The 18,960-nt window shown below is 39.0% G+C and overlaps 2 protein-coding genes across 2 annotated transcripts; both read left to right on the forward strand.

Annotated features, from left to right (window-relative positions):
- The first annotated feature begins 29 nt into the window (after positions 1-29).
- On the forward strand, positions 30-17,794 carry LOC144663026 (retinoblastoma-binding protein 5 homolog). The gene is made up of 17 exons (XM_078523959.1): positions 30-232; positions 2,445-2,470; positions 3,137-3,309; positions 3,853-3,993; positions 4,918-5,005; positions 10,503-10,574; positions 11,276-11,305; positions 11,645-11,724; positions 12,686-12,811; positions 13,324-13,376; positions 13,785-13,885; positions 14,304-14,375; positions 14,499-14,582; positions 14,982-15,085; positions 15,626-15,719; positions 16,737-16,875; positions 17,242-17,794. Exons 1-17 carry the CDS (start codon positions 214-216, stop codon positions 17,382-17,384), a joined length of 1,545 nt encoding a protein of 514 aa, XP_078380085.1. The 5' UTR covers positions 30-213; the 3' UTR covers positions 17,385-17,794.
- Positions 5,744-8,691, forward strand: LOC144663017 (uncharacterized). Its single transcript, XM_078523949.1, has one exon. The coding sequence runs from the start codon at positions 6,465-6,467 to the stop codon at positions 8,208-8,210; it is 1,746 nt and encodes a 581-aa protein (XP_078380075.1). The 5' UTR covers positions 5,744-6,464; the 3' UTR covers positions 8,211-8,691.
- Positions 17,795-18,960: the final 1,166 nt, after the last annotated feature.

Below are 18,960 nucleotides of genomic sequence, written 5' to 3' on the forward strand. Positions count from 1 at the left end.
CGTAGAAAACCGCTGACGTCTGCGTGCAATGAAACACGGTCAAAAGCTGCGGTGAAAATTATAGATCGAAACGCGAGGCGGCAAAAGCCTCAAAAACAGAGTTTCCAGAGCGGATCATAGTTGATTTCTGCATCGCAGTTAGAAAGTGTTGTTAATGAAATCAATAATTTGATCAAGACTGCGTTATTGAAGGAATAGGACCGGAAGTTGGCCATGAATCTCGAACTACTTCGTGAGTATTTATAGTTTGCGCGCCTGTCACGACTCATGTTTTTATTGTTTGTAGCTTTAATTCTTAAAGAATTGTGTTATTTTTTGTTGTTTGCACTGTGGCTTATATCAAGTGGTTTCTTGGTGAACTGATCTTGAGTCAAGAAGTTTGATTACAGCTTCACTTCGCGTGAGTTAAAATTATGCCAGCCAAAGGTCTGATCCCAGGGGAATAAACATTTTCGCCAATAGGGTGTAAGCTATCATCTGTCGGTTTCTTGGCGGGAATGTGAATTGTGACTTCACTCTTCAACACGTGAGCCTTTTAATCATCAAATAATTTTTAATATCATCATTGCCACAAATTACCACTGTGATCTATATAAAATTCCGGAGGGAGTTGGGACTAGATTTAAATCCCACTAAGGTGAATTGGCAAAACTACAGAATACAGGGCCACTTATTTGCATGTCATTGAATAAGAATAGCATCTATTGTGTTATGCCTCGTTCTATAAAGAGTGCCGACACGGTGGACCGAAGTGGCCCTGCATTCTGTAGTTGCTCCGGTGAATTTAATGGTCCGATTTATACTAGAGACGGATGATCCGTCTGGACGAACTTCCATTTTAATAAGGCTAGCATTTTTTAGTTCGTGCGATAATTCGGATCATCCGTCCAGACCAACTATCTTTATAATTCGTCTGCCAAGACGAATTATGAAAATAGTTGGTCTGGACGGATGATCCATCTCAACCCTCCAAGTTTACTTTTTTCCTTAGTGGCCATTTGGCCACCAACTACTCAAGTTTTGGTCGCCAGTGAAAAATTTTAGTCACCAAATCAAGCTGATACTTTCAATCATTCCTCTCAATTTTAGTCGCCAGGCTGGCGACCTTGGTTCAAATTTAGTCGCCAGCTCCAAAATTTTAGTCGCCATGGCGACTAAAATGGTCTTAACTTGGAGGGTTGCATCTGTTTGCCCGTATTTATACACAGACGAATTATCGCAGGAACTAAAAAATGCTCGCCTAATTAAAATGCAAGTTCGTCAAGACGGATCATCTGTCTCTAGTATAAATCGGGCCAATGTTTTCTTTGTCTTGTAGGGCTTACACAAAATTCAGATTATGTTTAGTAATGGTAGTCTCGTCCAATAGAGTGTGTTCATGGTGGCTATTTTCCGTTGGGAAAAAAATCATTTTTATGCTAATATCTTTTATAATATTTGTTTGACTCCTCCAATATGGCTGCCATGAAAACACTCTGTAGGTCAGTCGAAATATTGACTGATAGTTGGCTTATAGTCGTCTGATAGTCACCTGACATGCATGTATTGTTCTAGCCTACGAATACAGCCGCCTCTCCGTGCTCCAACCCATAACAAAGGATCAGAGTGCGGAGAGGTGGCTGTATTCACAGGTCAGAATCGTTCAAGAGTTGGCCAATATTTGTTTGACACCCGGCCAAGAATCGACTGATACTTGCCTGGTCACTTATCAGCCCAGTGTCAGTAGACATCATGTATTGACTCAGTGTTGTCTGACTTTTGGCTGACTATTGAAAGATGGCCGATGGTTGACCATGACTTAGTTAATAGTTGGTTGAGACTTGGTTGATAGTCAGTCAAGACTCAGTCGAAAGTGTACCAACACATGGCCGATAATTGACCAATATATACACCAGGAGTCGACAGACTATTGGTCAATTTGTCAAATTATGGATTTCTTCATGATAAAAATAGAGGATAATACATGGTTGGGCAGAGATATAAAATTAATCTTTGAGTGTTCTAATATCAGTTTTGAACACGAGAAGATAATTATTTAATATATCCAAGCAACCATGTATTATTCTGTTTATTATATAAACCTTGTAATTATGATGTTGTTTTTGATTTTTCCTAATATTTCCGACCATTTTCCGAAGATTTTTAAAATGTTGTCCTTGTTGTATGAATGACTTTTGTTTCCAAACATTTTCTGAAAATTTCCGAAGATTTCTGAACATAATCGAAGATTACCAAGGAAGATCCGAAAGTGTTTCGATTTAACATTGATTAACTTTGGCTCATTGAGCATTGAAACATGGTAAACCCTGCGAGCTGATTGATCAAAAATTTTATCACAGGTGTGGATATCATTTTTATCCACACATGTGAGATACCACTCGCTATACCGCTACAGTTTATAAATTCTCACTTTAAGTTGTCATAATTATTAAATTATATTTCAGAATCATTTGGACAAAGCTACCCTGAGGTAAGGACAGCTTCTCTGCATTCTGCATGAAAAAAATGTTTCCCTCCATCGCAATAGTCTCTACATCTTCAGGTTTCTATTTACTACTAGATAATTTTAATTTAAAGTATCAGGGATTTCGGTAAGGACCAGCTGCCGCTAACATGACCATTTGAAAAAGAACTTAACTCAAGCTGAAATTTCACATGAATACAAACACTAAAGGTTAACGTTTAGAGCTTCCAAGGCCAGAAAAGCCAGCTTTGCTTGCCAACGAGCCAGCTCAGTGTTTCTTTATTTAATAACTACATCCCTGAAATATATGTTGTGGTTCAATTTTATATTTGGTTTAAAATTTTTCAAACCAGTTTGATTTTTATTTTTCATTGTCTTATGTTCATTATCATAATCTGAAACAAAGGAAAATAAAAATCAAACTGGTTTAAAAAATTTTAAACCAAAGATAAAATTAAACCACAACATATATAATTTGTATTTGATGTAAACAACTGAAGCTTGGAAGTCTTCCCAATCTGCAGTTTTGTCTGTAGCCATTTCTAAGACAACATGCTTCTACCGTGCCAGACAATGACAAAAATTTCAAGATAAAACCCGAAAATAAAAGATAAAATTTCCTTTCTTAATCAAATTTATTCCTTTTCAATAGAAACTAAACTTTCATTACAGGAATATGATGGCAGTTTGGACTCAGTAAGTGTTGCAGGGACTGCGGCATTCAATCGGCGAGGTTCTCTCCTGGCTGTGGGGTGCAATGATGGACGTATTGTCATCTGGGATTTCTTGACGAGAGGAATAGCTAAAATAATCAGTGCTCATGTACACCCTGTCACTTCTGTTAGGTATTGCTACATTTAAACTTCATTTCAGCATATTATTTTTGCAGTTATCAAAGATGTCAGTTTGTTGAGTTTTGAAGTACTGTATTTATTTGATTAAGCACCCAACCTCGAGTAAGCGCCCACCCTGAAGGTAGGAAAAGTAAATAAGTGCCCAGCCTCGAATAAGCGCCCACACCCCTACTCCCCAAAAAACTGAAGTTCGCAAGAGTATTGAGTATATTTATTTCTTAGTGACATTGTGATTGAAATTGATTGCCTAGTACCGGTACTTTGAGACTATCCCAAAGACCGAGTTTACTTAATATTTTACATAAACTTTCCAAGAACAGTGATTAAAATTTTGCTTTCAATTGGTACATCTTCATGATTTGTTATTATTTATTGTCTTTCTGCAAAATAAACTAACTTCTTGCTGAAAATGGTGATAATTTAATAAGCACGCAGCCTTGAATAAGCACCAACCTTAAATAAGCGCCCACTCTTAAGGCTTAATGAAAAAAATACAGTATTTTTGTTCAAATATATTTGAACATGTTTTTTCAGCTGGAGTCGAAATGGCCGCAAACTGTTGAGTGGCTCAAATGACTGGAATGTGTCTGTGTGGGACGTCCTGTCCGGGGAGTGTGATCAGAAGTACCGATTTCAATCTCCTGTCACCAAAGTGCAGTTTCATCCAAGAAACAAGTTAGTTTATAATATTTTATTGTTAATTGTAAAATTTATTAACTATTCATGAGGGTGCAAACCAATCCCAGCACAGTATTCAGATCACATGTACACAAATGTAAACTCCAATACAAATCAAACAATAGAATTAACTTTTGATACAAACTCCTGCTCAGCTAATTAGTATTCATTAACTTTTGATACAGATCTCTACCAAAACGCATAACAATACTTTGCATTCAATTTATTGTTTTCATTTCACAAGTAAAATAAAATATTTGCGTCCGATCTGTATGGGCGTTTACAATGGCTCGCCTATCGGCTTGCCATTGTAAACGCCCATACAGATCGCCCTGCTCATATTTTATCTACTACTTAACAACCCTTTTCAATGTTACTTGCATACTGGCTATCTCTCAACATCCATCTTTCGACATGCAAAACAAACAAGTGGATCGAAATCCACCAATCACAGCCCACTAGCATGAAATTCTGAACTTGTGGGTTTGTTTGCATGAAACCAACACTGGTATGCATCGGTTTTGATTGGCTCATTTCAAGCAGCATGTCGAAAGACCATGTTGAAAGATGGATATCTAAAGATAGCCACCATGCATGTAACCCTGAAAGCGGGTATAATTCAAGACTGAGTGGCTGACCTGCCAATATACATGTATGGCCTGCCCTGCTTGCTTTGATTAAACCAAACTCAATATTGAAGTACAAAATAATGGATGAATTTTCTTTCCTGTAAAACACAAGACACTAGGCACCATTATATGCATTTAATTAACCTCAATTTAGTTTAATGAAATAGTCATTTCCGGTATATTTAAATTCTAACTTGGCTCTGAGGATTGGGGGAATAAAACAAAAGATATCACGTCAAGGTTAGTGTATTAATGTATCAAAATTGGCCTATTCTCTTTGTTCTTGTTCCAGTAAAATCATCCTTGTCTGCCCCATGAAACATGCACCGGTACTTGTGAAGCTGGATGGACAACACTTTTCTCTCCCAAATGGTGGAGAGGTAATATTTATAAACTAAGATTAATGGCCAGTACATGTAACTCATTGTTTTGTTGGTCTATATCCATATCCCTCCAACCACCTTAGGATTTTTTGATTGAATCCCCCTCCCAACTCCTCTGGAAATTCCAGTTTTGCTTCATACTTTCCTTTAAAGCCTTCTCTATTGTACCACCCACCCTCCCTACCCACCCTTCACAATGACAATGACCTTCTCAGCTGCCTTCTTTGCGATAGTTACAAAACAGTCATGTAGACTGGCATATAAAGGTTACACAGTGGGTAACAAATTTTAAAGCCTACACTTCTAATACTTTTTTCTGGACATTATCATAATGACTCACTAAAGACATTTGGTAAGATTCTGAGAAACCACTGATATGTGCAATCTAGATTCCTGCTCTGGAATCATGAATTTTTTTAATTTATAAAAAAAATTAAAATAAATAATTTCCTGCACTCAGAGTGCAATAACTGAAGTACATCAGCCACAAGAAATGTGAATGTTAAGAAGGGTTACATCATGTTCGCAAGAGATTCAAGGGGGCTAAAAACTATGTCATAGTTGTTGGCTTATTTAATATAGCCATTGTCTCTACTCAAACTCAACTCAACTGCTTTCTTTATGTGACATTTGAACATGTTGCTTTCCATGGCAAGAACTTTTGTTTTGCTGACGTCCACTAAGTGTCCTGTAAGCTGTGTTCATGAATAACTGACAAATTCAAGTGAGCAAAATTGCATGTTGAGAGTCCATTGAATGAATGCTTAGCAGCAAGAATGAGCGGGATAGCAGGACTCAGTGGCTGGGGTTGGTGAATGGAAGAAAATTATATGCGTCTCAAGGAATTTTAGCCAGTCTCAATTTTTCAAGTCTTGTGCTCGCAGAAAAGATGTCAGTCTGGCCATCTCAAGTCTTGTATTTATCATTTCACACCACTAGTGTATGTATGTAGTGGCCACTACACCACAATTATGCCAGAAACACCCATTGATATTACCAGTTTCATTTTCCAACAATATCAGACCACAAAAATTAAGTTTGAAGTCGTTTTTCCAATTTCTTTAAAAAACAGTCTTTTCCAAAACTCTTTTTTTCAACTTGTTCAGTTTGTGACGTAAGCGGAACCAAGTGGTGACATCACGAGCGTCCGGGAAGGGAAGGCCTGGGTACTAACTTCAAAATGGCGGACGCGAGGTCGGCCGACGCTTCAGCAGAGAATTCGAGTTTACAAACAGATTTGGAAGAATGTTTACCGCTCTCCTCTCCCGCATTAAATGGCATGATAGATTTCATGTTGTCAGGATTTCTAGCTGGCTGCGAACCGTTGAGATTCGGTTGCGACTTCAGGGAGTATTTGTACAACATGAAGCCTGCAGATGGCTCGGAAACTCCGATCACTGTTCACTACACCGGAAGTAGAGCTGAAGGAATTGATTGAGCAGGCGATGATGATTTCATGTTTGTAAACCACAGCGTTCGAGTTATCAACAAGACTGCAAATACTGTAGAGAAAGACGATGAAACTTCGTGTTTCACTGCAATTCATGTGCACCCAGGCTATGTGCATTTACTCAGTTGCGATTCGCCCGACAAGGGAAGCGATGATTTCAAGTTGAAGCAAAATGATGGATTTCTTAGAAGCGATGTTATCAAAGCATTCATGGTGGATTCGGATTCCGACGGTAGTGAAAATGATGAATTTTTTGATGAACTAACCGAACATGGTCCAGCTTTAACAGATGAGAAACACGATCAGGATTTCGTATGCGCATTGCCCAGTTACGAATGGCCTGAAATCGCCAAGGAGTTCACTACTCGCGAGAGAGAATCAAACCAACCCAGTCGAGAAATTATAGAAAAAATCACAGCTCAAGGATGCTTATATGTCGGAGTTGGTCATCCATGTAGTGCAGATCGAGGCAAAGAATGGCGATTGTCTTTCTCTCTTGCTGAAAAAATTCTAGTGCGTTCTTGGAATGATGTGAAGATCAAGTGCTACATTGCTGTGAAAGCTTTAAGCAAAGAAAATTTCAACACAGAGCCAAAAGTAATCTGCTCGTATTTTATCAAGACAGCCATATTTTGGTTGTCAGAGAGAATGCCCGAGAGTTTCTGGGAAAAGGAAAGAATACTGGAATGCATTTCGGCTATAATGAAAGAGCTGTTGTCTTACGCATCGAGTGGAACATGTTCAAATTATTTTGTACCATCAAATAACATGATAGATCATTTGAGTTATGACCAACGAAAAGATGTCATATCCAAGATTGAAGCGATCATGAACGATCTACCCCTTGCTATTTTACAGACAAAACTGGGAGATGACACATTCAAGTCAAGCCGCGACATTGTCACACTGTATCAGATCTTGAAGAATTCTGATTCGCCCAGTGATGCTGAAACACATCTGGCATTGGTTAGTTCTCACAACAATGCACACCATTTTAAAAACACAGAAAACTATTATGAATCAATGCATCTGACAGAAATATTGCAAGAGCTCAAACATTTTTTCTATCGAAGATTGGACAGTGGTAAAATTGATCACTTTGCACAGATGATTTCAGAAGATTTATCAAGGGTTATAACAAATCCAAGTTTCAAAAATGCTTATGAGAAGCTCTTGTTTCTTGCACTTGGTGACATTTATCAGCAAATGGCATCCAAATATGACATCAGTGCAGAAGAACGTCAAGAAATGTTGACCCGAGCAGAAAGTTGGACCTCAAAGGCAGACATAGTGAGGCACCCATCTGGTTTTGATGATGGTGGAATTCTAATGATTGCAAGCCAATCTTTGTTTTATTACACCACTGGTGATAAAGACAGAGCATTTGATTTGTGCACTCAAGAATGCGACAGGTTGTATGCCGACCTGGACAATCTTCGTGATTTGTGCCACTGGTCATGTGCTGTTGTCATATCAGCAAATGAAGCTGAAAAATTTAGCGCCATTGATTCAAGTTTTTTTGCAGCTTTTGGTGACAAAGACCTACTAATCAGTCCAATGAGCATCATTTTGTTCATTGCAATAAAGTGCTGTAAAAATAAAGAACAATGCTGTGAATTTATTGAACGCTTTAAGGATTTAGAGCAGTGGCTTCCTCCACAGATCACATATTATGAGAAAGAACTTCACAAGAGCCACATTTTGCTGAAGAGCGTTTTGATCCAAGATGGTATTTTGCAAGTCGCAGAGTAAAAATAACCTACAGGACCCTGATAAATAACCATCTAAGCAGAACTATTTACCATGTAAACAAGGATTTGACTTATTCCAGTGTAAACAGACTTCATGCAATCTATTCATACCCCGCAAGAAGGATGTCACAAGATTCAACTCAATAAAATCAATATTAATTCAAAATTGACAATATAGCATTACAGAGATCCGTGTGAGATCACTGTTTGGTTGTTTCTCAGAAATAAATTTTTCATAGTTACAGTATTCAAGACATTGGGCTAAACAAAGTTCTGTCTGATCGCCGAAGGGTTAGTAAGGAAAACATTCAGTACTTGTTATAATCTGTGATTCTGTTACCTTTGTGAGGAGGAGGTGTCTAGCTGATTGTCCAGAATGCTGAGAAAAATAGTGCTTTTTCTTTGTATGCCAATGGAAACAACAACTTATTAAGAATTGTAAAAGAATAAAATAAACTAAAGAACCAAATTTTGACCCATGACATCTTTGTATGTTTAATATTTAAGAAATAGATTCCATTTTGCCGTGCGTCTGTTCAGTTATAGATCACAGATGACGTCAAAATGTGGTATGAAAAAAAGAAGTGGCCCACGAGCCGAAGGCGAGTGGGTCACTGATGTTCATACCACATTTTGACGTCTTCTGTGATCTATAACTGAACAGACCCACGGCAAAATGGTATCTATTTGTTTTATATAATAACACAAGACTTCAGCACACTTCAGTGTGAGCAATGCCGCCGTACCGATGAGCTAAGTTGTTTTGATTTCGCTATTAAGTTTTCGTTAACACGAAGCACTGTTAATCCGATTGAATAAACAGAAAAATGGTCAATTGAAAGTCAATGAAAAAACTAACCTTTATTCCGATTTGGAAAGTTGTTCAAATCTGTAAGCATTAACCGAAGCGTTCAACTGCAATTCGTTTGTTTCCCGTGGCGTCGTCCAACTGTACAACATCGGTCAAACTTTCATACAGATTTCGGATAATTTCTCGAATAATTCACTGTCTTCTTCAAGCTTGTTTCGCCCAGTTAAATGCTTTGAAAGGTGAACGATGCTTGGCGTATTGTTTCTCACTGAACATTTGTAATTAAGCTGAACTTTTTTGCTTTGTTGTGGCCCCGCAAGTTTGAAAAACTTTGCCGACAACTCTGATTTGGACTATGAACTCTGATCATGCGCGCGAGTCACACCACCACGTGACGTCATCTATGTGTCTGTACTCTAACAGATCATAAGTAAGAACCAATCAAAATGCGCGTAGAATTCAGGTTATTATATAAATATAATTATATAGATCTTGCTTGCTGGCTAGTGACATGCCATGGTACGCTTGCACGCACTTTCAGTTATCTAAAGTCCTTAGATTATAAGGCATCAATGTACACGAAGTCAAGACTTGTAATGGTCTTGTCATCATAAGTGTACTGGCTTGACTTCTACAACTCTCTCAAGTCCAGTCTCTGTTCCTACTGTGAGGCATTCCTCCTCCTCCTAGGAGGCATTTGGGTTATTTTCCAAACGGTGGCTTGTAAAATTATCAAGGCTTCATTGGGTGCTTTTAACCAGACAGAGAGTAATTATGGTGGATAAAACTCTTTTTAAACTGATCTTTTTTGCATAATAGTGATTGCCTAAGACTGTGATCTTAGAGGTTCTCTATGTGCTGTTTAATTCCTCCATGTTTCTCGCAGTCTTCTTCTTCAGCTGCCCTCTGGTAACCAAGTCAGTGCGGAAATAAGGTTTTGAGTAACCCACCTGAGAATTGCAGAGGTGTGATAAATAGGCATGAGCTGTGACAAGAGTCCTTGTTTTAGCTCTTCTCGGACTGGGATTTTGTGGTCATCAACTTGATTATTAATGAGGCAAAATTTACTTCTAGTTTATCTTCCGTAAAATGACACCTGGATTGCCCCTTATTGCCCTTATTCTCCTCGTTCTCTGATGGCAACATAGTGTTATGACACTAATTGTGCCTGTCATGGAGAATTAAACTGAGAAAAGCTTACCAAAACAGGGGTAATAGTGGCATGATAACTACTTACTACATTTTGCATTAGAACCCTGGGGTTGGGGGGGGGGGGGGGGGGTGTGGATACAATACAAATCCAGAACAATTTCCTGACATGTGTACATTGTACATGACTCAGTGTCCAGTAAAAGTGTTTTAATGATTATTTAACTGATTATTCTAGCTTATAGACTACAATCATGTACTTCACAGAAAGTTCACCTTTTGTAATCACATATTTTCATCTTCAAGTTTATTGACGTGTGTTTTTTTGCACAGTCTGAACAGAACATTGTGGCATCATTTGATAGAAAAGGAGAATATATCTACACAGGGAATTCTAAAGGCAAGGTGAGTAGTGGGTTTAAATGAGCTGCTAGATTTTATGTTGAGCACACTTGATAGAAGAGATGTCCCCAGAACAGATTGTCCCTATTAGCCGGCTGAACCTGTGCATGAGAAAACAAGTGGCTCAGGTGACATGATGCGATTGGCTTGATATTAACAAAGAGAGTTTCAAATCCAGCCAATCAAATCATTAAACTGTTTTGTCATATAACAATGGGAATTAAAATGATTCATTTGACTGGCTGTTCTTTTTGTTAAAATCTGGCCAGTCAAATCATGTGTCCCCAGAGCTACTTGCTTCTCATGCACAGGCATAGACAGGGTCTAGCCAGCTAAGGGGAACAAGTGGCTCTGGGGATGAGAATGGGGTCATCCTGTTACTGGGTGAGTCAATTAAATTTTTTCCTCTTTTTTTCCCATGAGTACACATGGGTACCACCAATCTGTCAGGACAACCTGACAGGATGCTGAGGTGGGGGGGGGGGGGAACCTGTGGTAGGCTAGCATCCCATCCAGGAGGTGTGGGGTGGGGCAAAAACCTCTGTCACTTCATGCTTTGAAAACAAGAGTAATCTCCAGCAGTCTTAGGCTACCTTGTTTCATGTGCTGTCTTTACATTGTAGTTAAAATTGTTGTTAGGCAATGCTTTCAAAATGACTTGACAACTGCTTGACGTGTAATAACTGCATGTATTTTTGTTGTAGGTGCTGGTGATTGATGCAGAAACTCATGAGGTAAGTTCATTTAACTTGAGCAAAAAGTATAAAATGTACTGGCATGTGAAACTTCACCCCACTTATCTTGTCAAAGCTATCAAAAAGCTTATGATTGTTTTCTTACCAGCTGTTCGCAACACAACCTCGTTCCCAGGGTCTCTATTGCCACCTCTCTTATCTGGGGATGGAGAGAGAGAGAGCCTGGGAACAAGGATGTTTGCTACAGTCAACATAACAATTCCAACACATTATACATGTATATTATATGTGATATACATGTATATTATTTATTAATATGGTAAATGTCAACAGTATATTGTCAGTCAGACTCTGCTTGTATTTATCTTGTATTTACAGGTAGTGACATCATTTAGAATACAAACAGGGACAAGCGCAAACACTGCTATCAAGGCTATAGAATTTGCCAGAAGAGGAAGGTATGCTTAATGAGCATTAAAATCTTTTTGTTGGAAATAGATTTCTTTTAATTTGTTTGTTACTCTTTTGCGTTCATGCTAAGCTGCGTTCGAAGCCTCGCTTCAGGGGACGAGGCTTGGTGAGGGCAATTTGCATGAATACAAAAGAATAAATTATTTACGAATTGGTAGTCCACAAAATAAGCATTTTCAAGGAACACAAGTTCTTGTTTGTCTCCACTTGAATTCCAAGATCTAAAACTCCCCCATGCCTTCAGAATTCCAATCGTAAGAATCCCCCATGCCTTTGAAATTCCAGTCAAAGAACCCTCCCTTTCCCTCAGACTTCCAAAAAGCCATCCGTGGTAGTAAATAGTGCTCTGGTTAGCCTACAGTTAGCTAAAGTAGCAAGGGGTTTTTATTTGGAGTAGGGATTTCTGCCTTGCAACACACACCTTGCTGCCTCGCACATTTGTAAGACTCAAGGCAAACATGATCCATATCTATCTCTATCTTACTCTACCTGTCCTACTAGTTACCGGTATGTGTCCTTACCTAGCTGTTCCATGTGATAAGTGAATTGGTGTGCAGCACAAAGAATAAATGCTAGTCTTCAGCAATATTATTATTACATGTCCTCACATGAAAAGCTTCCTCTTCATTAAATATACATTGTATCAAAAACAAGAGAGAGTGCTTCATCACATTTCTAAAATCCGAGGAAGGATACGATGCACAGGGGAGTATTTTTGATGAACTTCAATGTGTTTGGAAATTGATGAAACACTGGTTGGAGTGCTTGGTATATCTTCTCAATGGACACTTAATCTAGGGAGTAAAAAGATTAATAAAATCATGAAAATTCTGTGTATTCGGTTCTCGTATCCAAACCCCCGTCACAGTTCTGATTTCGTTTGTTTTACCTTGGTGAATTATTAATGAGTTTGAGAACTTAACATGCCCATGGCTCTTTTTTCCACAGTGCTTTCCTCATAAACTCACAGGACAGAATAATCAGGGTGTTTGACAGTCAGATCGTGCTTTCTTGTCGAGGAACTGAGGGAGCTGAGCCTGAGCCAATACAGAAACTTCAAGATCTTGTTAACAGGTGATGCGACATTAATTGTTGGTTAATTGAAGAACAGATAAGTACAGGGTGACATAGGAAAGAAGAAAACGGCATGGATTAGTCCTGATTGACTTGACTGTCCCTTTTCAAACAGAAATTATGCACAGAAGTATAAGTATTGAATTCCATAGATTTGTAATGCAGTTGGAGTTTGTAGCAATTTAAGAGCCTAGTTTCCTTTGTGGGGAATCATTAGGACAATGATTAAAACTTGATTGACTGACATTGTGGCATGTTCGGTGAGAAATGTGTAATTTCCAAACAAGTCATTTAAATCTAAGTGTAAATAAATTTCACAGTGAAGTGAATAATAAAATGTTCTTCACTTCTATCAATAATATAGAGAGCCATGCAGTTAAAAATTTAAATGTTGAGTAATATTCATATGATGAATGTGTTATTTTAATTTATAAGTGAACACTATTAAAAACTGTTTTACCTTAGTTTTTTGGTACACTTATTTACTCCTAGTGTTATCATTATGTTACTAGAACTCTGTGGAAAAAATGTTGTTTCTCGGGTGATGGCGAGTACATCTGCGCAGGTAAGCTATATGAATAGCTTTTTTATGGAAATTCCTGGTGGGTGTATAAGATCTGATGCATTTTCAGGGTTGCCACAGGTCAGAAAATGGTAAGGAAAAAATAAAATTCTTAAGGTCGGGAAAAAGTCAGGGAATTTTATTTTAAGTCAGGGAAAATTGATATTTTGAAGAAAAGTCAGGGAAAACTGAAATTATGCCACCTCTGATTTAATACCATTGAAGGTGGAAGAAGCATTTGAGATCAACATGATGTCAGCAATGTTTAACCTTTTGACTGCTGGTGGCCAAGTTTAACACAGTGACTATTGTGCCACTGTACTCCTAGGATTTATTGAATACATAATTACTGCTGTAAGGTGCAAACATACTACATTATACCTTTTTGATTGCTGTGTTGCATTGTGGTAGGATCATCCCGGACTCATGCACTCTACATCTGGGAAAAGGGAGTGGGGAATCTGGTAAAAATTCTTCATGGAACAAAAGGCGAACTGTTACTGGAAGTAGTGGTAAGTTTGCAATCTTTATATAAGTAAGATGGTTTTTTTTTTTAATTCGCTTACCACAACGACGTTTTAAACATCAGACATGAGTCAAGAGACCAAGAGAACCTAATGCAATGATCAGATAATGTGTTTCTCATGAGAAAAAAATAAGTTTAATTTGTACAATCTTGGCAATCCTTTCTCCGTTTTGGCTCATAATTTTCTGAGGAAGGGGCACTCCCACTTTGCTTGAATGAAGTGTGACAGAATAATACAGGTTTCCTGAGTTCAGATAGTACACTTCTAATGAAAAACCAGGGAAAACGATTTCTAAAACGGGCAGCATATGGGCAAACACACTCCCTTAATCTGAAATATTTCTAGTTTTTGTTTGGATAGTTGTACAAATCTAATTCCATTTCACTGAATTCTTTTTTATTAGTGGCACCCAATCCGACCAATTATAGCCTCGATTTCAAGTGGAGTTGTCTCGATTTGGGCTCAAAATCACGTGGTAAGTTTGTTGTGTACAAGATTGAAAATGTTGTTTCTGAGTAATAATAAAATTGTCACAGAATAAATAAAATCAAATTAAAAGCAATTTTATCTTGATTGTAGATTTTATCTTTTTACACAGGAAAACTGGAGCGCTTTTGCACCAGATTTTAAAGAGCTGGACGAAAATGTAGAATATGAAGAGAAGGAGAATGAATTTGATATAGTAAGTATATAATCAGGGCTGTAGTCAGGGGGTGTGATGGGTGCATTCTCCCCCCCCCCCCCCCCACACACACACACACACACACACAGGCCACAAAGGTCTGTCTGCCTAATCGGGGAGTGAGGGTTAACATGACTCTCAGAATGCAGGAAATATGGACTTCAACAATTAGATTTTTGAAAACTTCCCAGGGGAGAATACTACCAGACCCCACTCGATCGCTCGCGTCTCTAGGCCAACGCTCGCACCCATGCGGGGAAAAGATGGGGTGCCATGCGCGGGAAAAACGCGCGAAAGCCAAGTCACTAGTCACGATTGCCTTTTGGTTTAAGTTTTGCTTCTGATTGGTTGAAAATTGCCTAGATCACTTTACATAATCGTCGTTGTGTTTTTTTTTAGGAAGATGAGGATGAAGAAGCTGAGGTTCCTTCAGAAACAGAAGCCGGCGAAGAAGATGAAGTTGATGTGTGTGCCGTGGAAAGAATTCCAGCTCTGTGCAGCAGGTACGTGACAAAAAAAACAACAGCATTTTTTTATACTGAAAATTTGATAACTTAGATAAGGCGCGCTCCGATTGGTCGAATTGCATGGCGCTATGTAAACACCGTTTTGACTTATTTTTTCGACTTGTCGTAACTTGCCTTTCAATGGATTTATTTCATAAAATGGTAAAAAAGTCACTTGTTAACTGGGCCTGGTGGAAACAGTCGAGACAAAAGTATGTCGGAAGCACACAGCGACCAAACGTACAGCGGTGTGTTCAGTTCCCGCCAAAACAGACGCTGACAAGTGCTGCGTTTGACGGCGGGCAGTTTTGGCGGGAAATGCACGCGTGCCCCATCTATCTACATAAAATCCTCTACTTTCAATCCAAATTAAAAGCAGGATGTTCCAACCCACACAATGTACTGTAAAGTGTTATGATGACCGTGACGCGTTTTACGTAGAGTAAGGGATGACCGACATGTAACCGCGGAGGATTGCATTCATAAATAATAAATGATAAAAATCATCCATAAACTTTCTTGTGTAAAATGTTTCAGTGATGAAGAGAATGATGAAGATTTGGACTCTATTTACTACCTTCCCGTAGCACCTGAAGTTGATGACCCTGAGGAGACTGGATGGACTCAAGAGGTACGCTAAATTATGCCCTCCTTTTAAAGGAGCTACGTCACGGAGATTTTGTGGATTCTTGGTCTAAACTGTTCTGAAATTAGTGGTAGGCAACTAAACCGCGAAAAACATCATTTTTGAACATCTGAAGGAACATATACCGTATTTATTTGATTAAGCGCCCTGGGCGCTTATTAAATTTTTGGACCTTGAGGGTGGGCGCTTATTCGAGGTGGGCGCTTATTCGAGGCTGAGCGCTTATTAAATTTTTACAATTTTTAGCAAGTAGTACATTTATTTTGCAAAAAAACAATGTATAATAACTTAACGTGAAGGTGTACAAAAGCGGAATTTTAAATGTTGATTGAAAGTTTCAGTAAAAAAAAATAAAAAAACTCGGTCTTCGGGATAGTCTATTAGTAGTACTCAGTCAATTTTAATCTCAACTTCAACAGTAATCAAAATTCCTCTTGTGCCCTCATTTTAGGGGGGTGGGGGTGGGCGCTTATTCGAGGCTGGGCGCTTATTAACTTTTCCTACCTACAGGGTGGGCGCTTATTCGAGGTGGGCGCTTATTCGAGGTTGGGCGCTTAATCGAATAAATACGGTAACCTTAGTTTGCGGAGAGAAATCAAACCACGGCTGTAAATATCGATTTGAAGACGCGCGGAAACAACTTGAAAAGTTTAGCCTTAAATTTTTAATTTGTTATCAATTTCCATCTTAGTTATCCGCTGCCAAAGACGCTTGTTATTAAACAGTTTCAGTGCTCTATTAATATGGCAGTTGTTGATAAAAATGAACCATTATTTTAGGTTCCTACGACACAGATATATATTTGGCAGTTTAAAAAACAACTGTTAAAATCCGTGACAAAGACCCTTTAAGGACTTCAGCTTAGATCTCAGGGACCTTGTTCACAGTGAGATTACACATTCTCTCATCATCCGAGAGTGGCTTCCAGAACAAAGGCATGGTCTCGTTAACAGTTTTCTCTCGTTGCACGCCCAATGAATTGTTTTTATTTTCTTTTGACAGAACGAAATTCACGCACATGACCCCGAACACAGGAAACGCGCTCTTCAGGAGACTGGAGCAGAGTCCCAAAAGAAGAAGGTTAAGGTGATTGACATCCGACACGGCTCACATGAACATCACCATGACAGTAAAAACCTCGGTAGGTTAAACTAAAATTACCACATCATTTTAATTCTCTCCAGTAAGAGGTTTTTTATGCGCCCCCTCCAATGAAGAAGCCCTTCCCTATCTTTGTGGTATGTTGGAGACCATTTTCGTCGCAGAGGCAGAGCTAACTAATCTTGTACTTGAAAATATATTAACAGACTAAAGGAGAAATAAACCTTATTGTTGTTGTTGCCTTGGGCACGAGGAACAAGAGGCTCTAGGACCAAATGATTTGGTAAAATCCCTTAGAGAGGGATTTTAAAACGTGGCTCATTTCAGGGTGATAATAATGCATATCACATACTGACCATGTAGTAACCTCACACACTCTTGTTTGTTCCATGTTGTTGTTTTTTAGGAAAGCACAGAGTCTCGCCGTCAAAGACAGCTTCTCCCTCTGTAGAGACGCCAACAACAGACCCGGAAACTGCTAACCCTGAACCTAACACAAACGAACCAGAAGTGTCAACAGATTTAGATACGGACTCAGCCTTTGAATAAGCCCGTCCCATGTTGAACCAACATAGAAACGTTTTCCAATACTGATCCAACATAGAAAACGCTCTCCCGTATTACAAAACAAAGGGCAATGCTTCCTTTATTGTAACGACACAGGAAACGCTAAACCATATTGAAACAGGAAACTATGTGTTGAAACAGCATAGGAAACGCTGTTCCATATTGAAACAACATAGGAAGGCATTACTGACTCTTCCTCTTGTTATTGTCTCCATGTTTTGAAAACAAAATGGAATCTATATAAGCAAACGGTATAAGTTATTTGAGAGCTCCGTATATAGGCTATTTTGTCTTGGATTTCGTAGAAAGAGAACTTGTATATAACGCAGAACGTACCGCATTTTCTTTCTCAGTACAAGTCTTAACAAAAACCTTCATTTTTCGTACTTTAACTTGTGCGTAGTCGTCTTTTTGATTTCACATAGTACTTTGTATGTGTTTTTTTTTCTTTTCTTTTTTTTTTTTTTTTTTTTGGGGGGGGGGGGGTAGGGTGTAATTGGAGGGACTGCCTGAGGAGGGGGAGTGGGGTGGAAGGCAGAGGAAGGAGAACGCCATAATGCTGTGTATGCCAATCAGAACAACTTGAAATGACTCCGGATTGAGCGGTCTGAGTTCGAGCCCTTGCTGGGGTCATTGTGTTGCAAGACACTTCACTCTCATAGTGCCTAACACCACCCAGGTGTATAAATGAGTACCGGCGAATTTAATGCTGGGGTATCCCTGCGATGGATAAGCATCCCATCCAGGGGGAATATAAATACTCCTAGTCGCTTTATGCTGCAGAAACCGAAATGAATTTGCTTTGGAAAACAGTTTGCTCAACCGAGGCTAACCACCCTAGCGGAGAGGGAATCGGACGTTTCGTATATTCCTTCTATATACTTGGGACTTAATAGAATCCGATTTTAATCATTGGTTTTACGTCAAAAACTTGCTTGAATTTTTTAGGGTTTTCGGTTCTGGACATGTGGATGTCCTGCCAAATATGCTGGTTGTGAGTCGAAAATGTTTCTGGTACCTTTTAACAAACCGAACGTAGCCAAAAAGCTTATAAGAATGTAGGAGTTGGGGATTCAAAGATCCGATAGTTGGTAGTTTTCCTTAGCAGCACAGGTAGTCAAGGCCGTGCCTCCTCAAATTGCAAACTGATCTCTTACGTACTACAGAATCGAATTGTCGACATCAAAAACAGTGCAGCACACGGTACTAAACAGCACACAGAACCGTGTAACCCGTTTTGCCGACTTCTGTTGATCTGGATAGCATAATTTCACCTTCACGCGCAAGTGGCGAGTGTGAAGCTTTGCACGATTGTACATTTAAAGAAGAAGGGATTCGTATGTTGGTCTTGTGTAGCAGGGGCTTTTTCGGGGATTAAGCTCTATGGCGGAGCGGGAAGTGCCCTGCCACCTTCCGGGATCTTTTATATCAAGTGGACCAAAACATCATCAAGGAACATGGTGTTTAATGGAGATCTTAACTCACTCGCTTACAGGCAGAACTCAAAGTTTATTACCGAAAAACGTTCCGTAACACTTGTTGTTGCTGCTATCGCCTT

This window comes from Oculina patagonica, chromosome 8 (assembly GCF_052425735.1).
Source record: "Oculina patagonica isolate OP01 chromosome 8, crgOcupat, whole genome shotgun sequence".
Taxonomy (NCBI): domain Eukaryota; kingdom Metazoa; phylum Cnidaria; class Anthozoa; order Scleractinia; family Oculinidae; genus Oculina; species Oculina patagonica.

Excerpts from the sequence above, each read along its gene's own strand:
- LOC144663026 (XM_078523959.1), top strand. Across the intron at positions 3,994-4,917 it reads CAGTTTCATCCAAGAAACAA|TAAAATCATCCTTGTCTGCC; the intron begins GTTAGTTTATAA and ends TTCTTGTTCCAG. Across the intron at positions 15,720-16,736 it reads AGACTGGATGGACTCAAGAG|AACGAAATTCACGCACATGA; the intron begins GTACGCTAAATT and ends TTCTTTTGACAG.
- LOC144663017 (XM_078523949.1), top strand. The coding sequence starts at position 6,465 with ATGTTTGTAAACCACAGCGTTCGAGTTATCAACAAGACTGCAAATACT.